Source organism: Gambusia affinis, linkage group LG12 (genome assembly GCF_019740435.1).
Source record: "Gambusia affinis linkage group LG12, SWU_Gaff_1.0, whole genome shotgun sequence".
Classification (NCBI taxonomy): Eukaryota; Metazoa; Chordata; class Actinopteri; order Cyprinodontiformes; family Poeciliidae; genus Gambusia; species Gambusia affinis.
Window position 1 is genome coordinate 22943986 of NC_057879.1, and position 12588 is coordinate 22956573.

Sequence of the window (12588 nt, forward strand, 5' to 3'; positions counted from 1 at the left end):
TTTGTTTATTTTAGAATTCATAAATACTATTTTTAAAATAAAATTTGCGTTCATAAAGTTGAAAGCAAAGAAATTTAAATATTTTGTCCAGAGTACGGTCCTTATGATGTTTTTCTCACCTGGTCACACCGGATGTAGCCAAATTTATAGTGTCGTGATTTTCTTAGAGACGCCGCCCCTCCAGTTTGCTCCGTAAATCAAAACCAACGCATCCTTCTCATCACTGCGCCATAGCCTTTTGCTTTAGCTTGCTGTTCAAAGGGGGCGAATCGCTTGTGCACCAAAAAGGACGACCTAAATTACAATTTGACCGATTTTACGAAATAACAAGACATTTTGCACGTACAGGTCGTGGTGAGTATTTTGTCCCCAGACATTTTTTCATTTTTCCCTCCTTTTTCTTTTCTTTTTGGATTTTTTCCACGGTGATTTTCCATTTTGCGAGTGGACAGAATGTGCTGGCTAGCAGGGTTAGCTGGCTTAGCTAACGTGGAAATGCTCGTCCCCCTCGACAAAAAACGCAGATTGGGGTTTTTTAGCGCCACAACATGTTGGGAGCATCTTAGATACACTTTGAACTATTTTTTCAAGTTTGCCTAGCTTTATATTTTTCTTTGACGGGACTGATTTGTTTTTGGCTCGCTTTTCAGACAGTCGGACAGCTAACGTTAGCTTCAGCTAACATCGTCAGAGGCAGCAAAATTTTAATCCCTTTCAGATTATTGACGGCATATTTATCAGAATTTTTCAGGTTTTGATATTTTTTTTTCACAAAAACTGGTCAGATTGGTTATTTTTCCGTGCTTTTTTTTTAGTTGGTGGTTAGCTAACGCTTGCAGCGCTAGCCGGCATGGAGCGCTACTAAGGCAAGCGCAGGCCTTGTGATTCACACTTGAGCTCAGAAGAGGGCGCTGTTGGTGTCCAGGCGGGTGTGTTGTTGATTGATTTGGGTTGTTTTTGTGAATGTTGTCTTCGGACATTTTTTTTTCTCACTTTGTCTTCACCTTTTTTTTTAAACGGAGTTTTCCCCAGTTTTTCCCTCGCATGGTGATTTTTTTTTAAAGCTTTGGATTGAAAGTTTTAACACATAACATGATAAATGCACATTTAATTAAACATGATGTATTAAACGTGTCTTCTTTGGCTGTTATTATGTGTTTCTCTGCATTCACTTATAGGTACATCCTCTTAAGGCTTCTACATTCCATCCTCATGTTTAGCATGTAAATAAAAGGTTAAAAGTCAATTAATACGCAGAGGATTAATGACCAATGGGATTATTGTAGGGAATGGTCCTCAGTCATATAAAGAATATAAAATATATCCATTCACATAACTGAGAGACTCCACTAACATGGATGCTGTTGTATGTTGAAATGCTGCTTTTCTCATTGTAGTTACAAGTAATACTGTCGGTTTATCTGCAGCTATTTTGTTATAAATGCAAAGTTTTTTATTTTTTTAAGTTTTGAGGTGTTTCTGAAATTAAAATTATGCTTTGTTGGAGCAAAACACATCTAAAACCTGCAGGACGCAGGCGGTTCAGTACCACAGTTGCCCATCCTTGATGTTTTTGCAGCATCTTTACACTTTAGTGATTTAAGTGTGAATAAAAAATGTAAAAATCTGTCAAATAGATGGTTTTACTAATGGTTTGCTTTGATGGAAGATATTTGAACATTTTACTGCTTGAATAAACAGATTTAGTCAAAAGTTATCAGATTTAAAGTAGTTGGTGTTATATAATGTAATGTTTTTGTGTCTTAGATTGATTTCTTAACCTTTTTAATTTAGATTTAAATTGAAACTGCCTCGCTGTAGCTCTAAGGTGCATTAAGCACCTAGTTTTTGCGTGGTGTATGTTCTGGAGTTCCTGCACACACTCCTTCCAGCCCAGGTAAGATTTGGTGAACGATAACCTTGCCCAGCTTGACTGAGGATGTGTTTTCTGTCGCCTCAGTAAAAATCGCCAGGGGGCGAAGGTGAAGGTCCAGACACCAGCCCAAACTGAGCCCAGCCCACTGTGTCAAACGTCAGGCAGACGAGATCCCCGCACACAGACGCTATGGAGTGAGTGAATGTTGAATAAACCCCCCCCCCACTGCGCTTTCCTTCTCTATCAGCAGGAGGGGGGGCAGAGTTATTGTCCATACCACTGATGTTTTCATGGTTCTCCCCCTGCAAACAGCAAAAATCTGATCTTAAAAGGAGCGGCGAGGCCATAAAAATATACAACAAAAACACAAACGAGTGCGTTTCTCACAGGTGACATTTAAGCTGCTCTGCATAACTTCCTTATGTGCGTCCGCTTCTCGTGCGTGTTACAAGAACCGGAGCGTTATTTACTTTAAAAGCTTTCTGTTTGTCCACATGAGAAACTGCAGCGTGTGTTCGGCTGGGTTAGAGGAACATGAAGTGTTTAGGCTGCGTCCGCATGAAACAATATGTGCAGAGGAAGCGTCTCTGAATAATATTTTTAGTTTTTGCATTAACCTACAGAAGTCCCTGCTTCCTTTTATGAAATCATTTACATGTTTGATGCTTTATATCTGTTATGTGAGAAAAACAACCGCTAGTGCTGCATGAATGTTTATTTTTAAGTTTGTCACACAGCTTCATGTGGTTTTAATTTACGTTTCTGAAGCCTGATGATGTTTATTATTTTTTCCAGTACAACCAGTGCAGCAGGTTTAATAATGAGAATTAAGATGATTGTTTGAATGAGTGAAACGATTTCGAGCAGCTGAAGAGCTAGAGATGTGTCGATCAATACTTAACCTGCGAAGACGGATTTATTAAGAATATTTTAAGGATTATTAATTGAGGCATAGAAGATTTTTCTGGATAGAGTTTAGAAAGAAAAAAATGTATAAATAAAGTTTGTGCTTTGGGTTTGTGTGTTTAGACCAAAACTACTGATTGTTTTTAATTGGTAGTAATCAGGAGAAAGCAACAATTTTTGACTAATTGATCACAAATGATCAGATTGATTGATGCATCTCTAGAGAACTCCTTTCTTTTGTAGATTTCTGCTCCACAGAAAGCTGTTGGAAGCCTAACTTCTCAGACTCTCAGAGGACTGAAGCGTCTCTCATCCTTCCTGAAAATCTCAAACCTTCGTATTCGTTTTGTCCGTCTGTTTCTCTCTCTCTCTCTCCGTCAGACGCTCATCCTCCACTTCCAGCCTCATGGCCAGCAGCAACGTCACCAACAAGACCGACCCGCGCTCCCTCAACTCCCGGGTCTTCATCGGCAACCTCAACACCCTGCTGGTCACCAAGGCGGACGTGGAGGCCATCTTCTCCAAGTATGGGAAGATCGTCGGCTGCTCCGTCCACAAGGGCTACGCCTTCGTTCAGTACGCCAACGAGAGGAACGCCCGGGCCGCCGTCACGGGCGAAGACGGGAGGATGATCGTCGGGCAAGTTCTGGGTGAGAACTTTAGCTTCTGCCAGAGACTAAACCTGAAGATTAATGTAAAATACTTCTCATTAGTACCTAAAGTTTAGCCAAACTTTATTTATCTCAAAGGGAAATTAAATATTGTAATTCAGATCATCAAAGTATGTCAATGTGTCGTCACTGGCAGGAAGGATTTCCAGTAGCAGTCAGTCTTTCCACAACTCTGAAAAGGCCTCTGACTGAAGCCTGTTGCTGTGACTCTCATGACTTTCATGACATGCTAACAGCTAAATGTCAGCCAGCAGAGACGATACTCCAGAGTAGCATGTCCTGTTAGCAAGCACTGCTAATCCACCTCGTTTGCTTTTGCTGCTCTTTTTTAAAATCATTGTCTGGCTGTGTGGTTTTGACTAGGCCTAAAGTCACTAATCAATTATTGAAATTCTAATCTAATTTAGTAATTGATCGTTGTAGTAAACGGACCAAAAAAAGGCAATTTGCTGAAAGAACAACATATGTAGAGCTATATTGAAGCCAAACCTTTACAAAAAACATTTAATTTAAGATAATAAAAAATTCTGTTTTTTAAAGGAATGGTAAGTTATTCCTTTTTAGGTAACAAAATGTTTATTTTCTTATTAAAAAAATTAATTGAGTTATTTATTTTGCCATTTTTGCCATTTTTCTAATACTGCATTAAAAGAATCAAGTAGTTAAATGAAAAATCTGCAGAATTTTTTATTTTTTATCCAACAGTGGATAATTACTAAAATAATTGAACTTCTTCTTTCTCTCTCTGCTCTGCACCCAAAAATCCGTTTTCACTTCTGCAGGGTCTCGGGGTCGTAGTTCAGATGCTATTTGAGTTTTTACTTGCTAATCAGCTGCTTGTAGTTGTAAACGCAACACCTTGTTGCCACGGTTACGCATCTGACACTCTGAAAGTTAAACAGAAACAAAAACAGCAAAAGTCCTTCCAATTTCACAGCATTTAAGGCCAGGGGGAATAATTCTCCAAACATGGATCGGCTCCACCCACCTCGCTCCGACTGTAGCAGCGGACGACTAAAAGTTTCAGGTATTCTCAGATCCAAAGCTTGTCGGCACTCTGACGGCCATAATCGCCCACTCCTGTGAGTTTTGAAGTTTTGCTGAAGAAATGCATCTAGTTTTGACACGTTCTGACTCCGTGGCTCTCCGTTGGTGAGAAAAAGTCCCATAAACGGCGTTACACATGAGGACGCACGGAGCCTGACTTTGATGCAGCATAGACGCACACATTACGCGTGGTTACGCATGCAGCTGGTGGATTCATGTCAAAACAAACCCCAAAATGCCTTATATCCTTATGACAGGACGTGTGTTGGCTACACATCTGTGGCTTTAGACTTAGTCTCCGAGTTGACCAGTCAGAAATATTCCAGAAAGAGTACAGGCATGTGAAAATGAGTTTAAGTTGCTCTCTGGATATTTTTGGCTCGGGGGGGAAAAACCATTTTATAACATTATTGGTCGAATGCGGTGTCAATCAAAAGGGGGGGCTCTAATAAAAGCGTCATAATGGACACTGGCAGAGTTTAAAGAGGAGAAAAAGGCAGAGAATTCAGACAACATAGATTTGTACCATGGATGGGATGCCACCAGTTAAGGGGTTAATAAACACTTTATTACTTATAGCTTAATTGTTTTTATTTGAAAGAATTGATCATTTCAAACAATGCAACTATGTTTAAAATGTTAGTGTACTATTTATGTGAAAGTTCTTCGTGTTTTGTCTGAAAAGTGTTTTTATCGTCACTGCTTACTGATCCGCTTTGTGTTTTGTCCCAGACTGTAACCTCGCCGGGGAACCCAAACCCCACCGGTCAAAAACCTCCAAACGCTCGGCTGGAGACATGTACAGGTCGGTGTCTGACCGACAAACGGCGCCTTCAGCTGAACAAAAAGAGGCTTAGAGAAACTCTCTGGGAATGCGACAGGTTCACATATTTTCACTGCGTTGTTTATGTTCTGCCTTGCAGTAGTTCCTCGTTTGACCTTGACTATGATTTTCAAAGAGATTACTACGACAGGTGAGTGAAAACCGTCTGGGGAAAAAAAACAATCCCCGAGCGCCTCAGTCAACAACCTAGCATGATTTCTGTTTCCCTTTCTTTTTTTTTTCTGCGTGGTTCCAGAATGTACTCGTACCCGTCTCGCGTCCCCGCGCCGCCGCCGCTGTCGCGGGCCGTGATCCCGTCCAAACGGCCGCGGGTCAGCCTGAGCGGAGGGAGCAGCCGGCGGACCAAGAGCAGCTTCTCCTCTTCGTCAAAGAGCAGCCAGAGGACTTCATCGTCCAGAACGAGTCAGTGCTCTCGCCGAAAAATAACTCAGCACTGCAGCTGGAAGACGTTTAAATATGCAGAATACATAAAACAAGAAGCTGATATTAGGATTAGGAATATAAAATCTGAAGTTTTCCTCAAAATTCCTGATATTAATCTATATATTTTTCCTAAAAAGAAACTACAAATGACAGAGAATATTCTCAAAAAGTGACATTTATTTGATTAAAAATAAAATCCTGATTTTTATTTTCTTTTTTCAATCTTTTTTTTTTATCTTAAAATACAAATTAAAATAAGAGAAAATATTCTCCAACAGTAAATTTTATTTGATTCAGAATTTAATTTCTTGATTTTTTTTTTTTTTTTCATACCGTTTTTGTTTTTAATTTTTTTTTCTAAAATAGAAATTTCCATAAATTACCAACAAAGGATATTCTCAATGTTTTTTATTTGATTAAATTTTTTTTTTTGTCGTACCATTTCTGATTTCAATCTATTTTTTTCTGAAATAAGAAGTGACAGAAAATATTCTTGAAAAGTGACTTTTACTTCAATCATCTCTTATGTTAACAGAGAACAGATCTGCCTGTCACAATAAACAATAAATCAATTAATGCATAATAACTTAAACTCAATAATTGCATTTACATGTTTGTTGTTTTCGTGTCTCTTTGTACCAAAGACTGAATTCAGATCAACTCTGACAAAATATTACGGACAGTTTTTTTTTTTTTCTTTTTAATTCCAAATAAAGTTTAGAGACTAAAGCGTTAATATTACCAGAATAAAGTTGAAATATTAGGAGAATAAAAACTAAAAAATTTGAATGTGGAATATTGAGTTATGTTATGCTTTATCAGTACTCAAGTTAGAGTTAGTTACTCATAATAAAATTACTGAAGTAAATGTACTTGAGTAAATAACTAGTTTCTACCAACTCTGGCTACAAATGATCAAGGGAATAATAGTCATGTTGCATTTTAAGCAAAAAAATGCTTCTTATGTTAAAAATAAATTTGTTTTTTCATCTTTTAATGTTTTTAACATTGTGTAAAAAGTCTTCAATGGTCAAATGAAAAGCCTGCAGAATGTGCTGCTTTTTTATCCTGTCAATAGTCAGAATAATTGATAAAATATTAGTTTCTGGTTCAGACTGTAGAACAGAATCTAATCTTTGGTTTCCGTGCAGTGAGGGTGGATGAGCTGCAGATCATCAAGCGTGAACTGTCGCAGATTAAAAGCAAAGTGGACGACCTGCTGGAAAGCCTGGAGCGAATGGAGAAGGACCACAGCAAGAAGTCTGGTACGACGGCGACAGTTTCCTGCAGAATGCGGCCGTTAAGTTGATCTGATGCTGCAGGATTTTAGTAAATTCACATTTTTGATGTTTGTTGTGTAGCAAAGAGCATAAAGCCAGAGCCGGGCGAGGTGACCTCACCGCCGCACTCCAGCAGCAAGAAGAACGACGGCATAAAGAGAGAGAGGGAGAGCCAGGACATGAACAACTCGGATGAGGAGGAAGAGGACGATGACGAGGAGGAGGAAGAGGATGGAGATCTCCTGGAGGAGGAAGAGGTGAGAGCGGTTACCAGGCCCTCCAGGCTGCTGCGGCCTAAAATTACTGATTTTTCTTAAACTTTTTCAAAAAGTTGCTACTTTTTTTCAAGCATTGTTTTTGCCACAACTTGGCTTCTCAAAAAAGGTTGAAATTGCGACGCAAAACTTTCCCAAAAAGACAGAATTTAAACACAATCAATGTTTAAAGTACAAATTTCATTTTCAAATACCTTCCTGAAATGACATCCTGAATACGCCACAAAAACAACACCTCAAGTTACTATATCAAAGCAAAAAATAAAAAGCAAACGTTACCATTTGGCGTCATACATGTTTTCATATTGGAGGTTCGGCTTTCCAGAAACGTCATGAAACAGGAATTTAATATTACATCAGATATCACTAACGAGTGACTTCTTCTAGAATCTGGAAATTATTAAAAAAAAGATTGAACCAGATTAATGAAGGTCCACAATTCACTTCTTAATATAATTTTGATTTTTCTGTGACATTAAACAAGGAGCAGTGCAACTGAAATGATAGTAAAATTTTACTCTTTGTTTTTTTATTATGTCTTCTTGAAAAGACATAATACTCTTATGTCAGCGTCGAAGTGTTAGGGCCAGGCTAAAAAAAAAATTATTACAAGAGAAGTCATTTTACAAGAAAAAGTGTCATCAGAAATCACTAATAAAAGTAAAAATACTAGAAGAAAGTTGTAATGGTAAGAGAAGAAGGTGGTAATAATACCAAAGGTTGCAATGATAGGAAAAGTCGCAATAACAGTGCAAAATAAACCCCCCTCCAAATTATTGAAACATAATTTAACAAAGATACTTTTTCCTCGAGAAATTTTAGTAATTGAGATACTTGAATCATTTTAGGAATTGTTTCAGCCCTACACAACAAAATATTTTAAATTAAAATGAGGAATGTCTGAGATCTTGTGAAGTTATACTTTAGTATCAGTTTTACAAATTACAATTTTTATTTTATTTTTTATTTTTTTTAACACATCGGCATCAAAGTATCATCAGCAGGACTTTGAGGCAATTGTTCAAACGTCTTTTTATGTCAATTTCAAAGAAAGAATCTAAAAAATTACTAAGCTGATTACGTTATCGAAGCTTTTTTTGTCGTTAAAACCACATTTTTCTTGTGATTTTACTTTTTTATTTTACTAATTTTAATTTATTTTTGTATTTATAAAAACTAATGTAACACTACTGCATATATAAACTTCTGAATTTAAAAAATATATATATCACTATTATTCTGGCCTTTAGCAGGTTTTTTTTATTTTTAATCCTGAGCTAAAAGGTTTGGTCTGATTTACTGTACTTTAGTTGTATGTATGTTATGATTTTTCTCTTTTTAGTAATTTTAATGTTGCAGTTCTGCTCACAAATCCGTCAGGTCAAGAGTCAGGAGAGGGAGGAAGAAGAGGAGGAAGAGGAGGAAGGCGAACACGTGGAAGGAGACGAAGATGACGGCGACAGCGTGAACGGTGACGACGACTCGTAGGCGGAGACTCGGCTACCAGAAGGAGCTGCGACTCCTGTTTTAACACTCAACGTTGTAGATAGAAACACAAGTGTGCACGAAAACACGAGCATGGTGCGCACACCTTACTGTCATGTTGTCCCTGAAGATTTCCTTTTAGTTTTCGTTTAGTTGTCCAGTATTACTGTAACAGGAATATCTAGCTGCAGGTTTGTGTTTTGTTTCTTCCCGTCTTCGTGTGGAGACGGGAACATGGACTAATAATGTTCTCAGAGACACCAACTCGACGGACATCTCTTAAAGCGAGGACGGGAACTCAGCCACAGATTAGTTTTTAGCTTCTGCGTGTTTTTCTTCCTCCTCAGTGAGTTTCTTTGACCTTGTGTGTATGTTTGTCAGTTTTTTATATATATATATATAAACACACTTTTTAGTTTAACTGTAAAGAAATAAATTGCAATAAAACATTAAAATCAATCGGAGCCTTTATTTTGCCCCAAAAATAAATTTTAATTATTGTTGGAATTAGGGAAATAATCGACTTGCAGTTTGTTTGTATTAAAATTATTTTCAATCGATTGTCAATTTAGCCCACTGTTATTTGGCCGCCATCCAGGAGGGGGCGCGGCTGATAATACTTCAGCAAGCCAGTAGGAAAAACAAATATGGCGGAGAGTAAAAGAAACGGAATGATTTTTATGCGATTCTGTGACTACGTCCATTTCAATTTTCTTTATAAAGAAACTTTTTAGTTTAACTAAAGAAATTAATTTTATTAAAACACAAGTAAACTTAGCCTTCGTGTGTTTTTTTTTTTTTAGCTTTAAACTGTTCTTAGTAGTTAAGCGTGACTTTGTAAAACTAGAATTAGGAATGCAAACAATTAGTAGACGTATTGATTAATGGGTTGTTAAATTAAAATGAATTGAAATAGATTTACTAAGGTCCGTCATTAGTTAATTAGTTTCAGTGTTGTTTGGCCGCAATCCAGCAGAGGGCGCTGCTCGTCATCCTTCAGCCAGCCGGAAGATAAACAAAGATGGCGCAGGGCGAAAGAGAGAAGAGTCCGAACAGAAACGAATGCTGTGTATGAGCGCGGTTCTGTTTAGAAATATAAGCTCCTTAAAGAATTTGAAAAGGTCACTTTATATGCATATACAAACATACTTTTTAGCTCAACTGTTTAGAAATAGGTTGCTATGAAATTGCTGAGGGTGGAGGGGACCTCTTTCAGTATCTTTCAGCAGTTGATACAGATACAGAAACAAAGATGGCGGAGGACACATCTATTAGCGGGTAAGAAACGATCCAAATGGCGAAGCAAATCGCTAGCCAAGTGGAGCGATATATTTATAGTTTTCTCCTCTTACCACAGCAATCACTTATTAATTATAACAAAAACCATAACCTAAAACCATACTATTGTAACAGACTGAATGTTCTGATCTTTGTGTGGGAAATATTTGAGAGTTAGTTGGGTTTTTTGCGGCGGTGTTCTCAGTTGCTATGGCAACGAGCCTGCGCGCAGCTGCTGATACACAAAACGAAAAAGAAGTGGCTTTGAGTTGTACTTTAACGGTTTTTTCCTTTACTGTGGAGCACAGCCTGAAATTAATAATATCGACATGTCCAAGTTTGATTAGTTAACGGAGTTATACTACGGCGGCAGCGCGGCTATGGATGACACCTAATCTTTTTGCCCTCCAGCGTTGCCCGCATGCGCGAAATTTCCTTATGCAACCAATAACATTCAGCGGGTCTATATTTGTAAATCTGATTATGATTAAGTCAGTGCCTCACCAGCTATGAACCTCACCGCACGTCACTGGGTTGAACGTTAGGGGGTTGAAGATTTACACTAAAAGTAACCATAAGTCCACATCAGCTAGGATATGGAACAACATATTATATGATGAAAACAAGAAATTAATATATTTTTCAAAGACAATTGTTTACTTTTTCCCCAAACAACAATAAATATCATTTACGTGCATAACAGTGTTGAAAGGTTGAGCTTCACGATTACGATCTATGGATAAAAATAATGAAATATAGGCAAGAAACTTTCCTGAGACTTAAATCTTTTCCCGCTCACACTGTAAAGCGATTTAAGTGATGTTACTTCCGAGGAAATTGGAGTGAAACATTTTTTATAAAAAGGAGGGATTGGTATGCTGTCATGGGGTTGAACAAAACTGGAGGGACATGATTAAAAAGTGCTACTTTATAAATAATTAATGTATTATTCCTCATACTTCTTTTATTTACGTTAATGTATGCTAAAATGTTTATAATAGTAGACATAACTTGCAGTTACTGGCTATTTTTTTTTGTTTTATATTCAGTGAAAAATTAACATTGGTCAGTGGGGACATGCTCATTTGGCCGACCTCTGTGCTTCAACAAGCCATAAAATCTTTCAAAACATATTTTTTAAAATATATCAGCATGTTATATTACCAAGACACATGGATATTTCCATTTCTTGATTTTTCTCAAAAAATGTTTTTTTGCATTATATGAAAATCTTTGCGATAAACTGGTGACACACAAAATGCACCGAATTCAGAGAACGACCCAAAACAGGTTTGACATGTTGATGGAACTTAGCAAATGCTGAAGTACTGAAACCTGTTGCAGCAGAAAACAAAGGAGACGTTTAAACATTCCCCACACTTCCTGATGTACCTGTTAGACTTCCAGTAAAGGATTACTATGAATCTATTGTTTATGTAAGATTCAAAATGGAGGGAGGGAGGGGTTGAGAGCAGAAACAGTTTCGAAACACATCAATCAAAAGGTATCATTGAACATTTTTAAAACTTACCTTATTTTTCCTCATTTGTGTGTTTTCACCTACTAAGCTAAGTTACAGGTCCAGTATGACAAAAATACAAGTAAACATTTCTTTTAGCTTTTATAACCAAGATAGATTGGTTGTATTAGGCCCTGAAACAAATAACACGCAGATCACCGAGTCAACTAGTGATTGACTCGGTCCTGAATGTTCAGAGCCACATAAAGATGGTTACAAAGTCAGCCCTTTATCACCTGGAGAACATTTAAAGGGTTAAAAGACTAATGTCTGCAATGCAAGTTGTAGAGAAACTCACCCATGCATTTATTTTTAGTTGCACTGATTACTTTAAAATACTTATGCTAGTTTATAAATCACTGAATGGCTAAGCAGTAAAATACATTAAGGTTCTGTTGTTGTGTGAAACTTTCAGACGGCTCAGGTTTTCTGGTTCTACTGTTCTCTGTGTCGCCTGAACCGAACATGGAGAATTTAGCATTGAGTTTTCATTCTCCTCTGGTCTGGAACGATAACCTAATAATAATTAGTTTTATTAATAAAAGCTGAAACATCATAAAGTGTCCTCTGGATTGCAACTTTGCATTACTTCTTTTTATTTTGCTACTGTAATGTAATATTTTTGTATGTGTCATGTAAAGAATGGCTTTGTTGCTGAAATGTTTTATACAAATTAATTTGACTAAAATGAACAACTGGGGCACCGCAGGGCTCCTGACATACATCTGTCATCTGACATACTAATGACTAAAAGTCAGAGACAAACAGGACAAACATGAATCCATATTTTTGGTGATGATAAAACATAACTTTGCACTTATTTAGACAAATACACGCCCTGCGACAGACTGGCGACCTGTCCAGGGTGAACCCCGCCTCTCGCCCGGGACGCAGCTGGAGAGGAACCAGCAACCCTCCCGACCCCATTAGGGACGAAGGGTGTTCAGAAAATGGATGGATGGATAGACAAATACACAAAATTAC

General features: G+C 37.6%; 1 protein-coding gene across 2 annotated transcripts; it reads left to right on the forward strand.

Annotated features, from left to right (window-relative positions):
* The first annotated feature begins 197 nt into the window (after positions 1 to 197).
* LOC122840905 (heterogeneous nuclear ribonucleoprotein C) lies at positions 198 to 9264 on the forward strand. Of its 2 annotated transcripts, none has more exons than XM_044133694.1 (9): positions 198 to 354; positions 1961 to 2070; positions 3164 to 3432; positions 5233 to 5305; positions 5424 to 5474; positions 5580 to 5746; positions 6919 to 7032; positions 7129 to 7304; positions 8703 to 9264. In XM_044133694.1, exons 2-9 carry the CDS (start codon positions 2066 to 2068, stop codon positions 8808 to 8810), a joined length of 963 nt encoding a protein of 320 aa, XP_043989629.1. In that variant the 5' UTR covers positions 198 to 354; positions 1961 to 2065; the 3' UTR covers positions 8811 to 9264. The 2 variants fall into 2 exon arrangements, with proteins under 2 accessions (XP_043989629.1, XP_043989628.1); XM_044133693.1 differs by having other exon boundaries at positions 200 to 354; positions 8682 to 9261.
* Positions 9265 to 12588: the final 3324 nt, after the last annotated feature.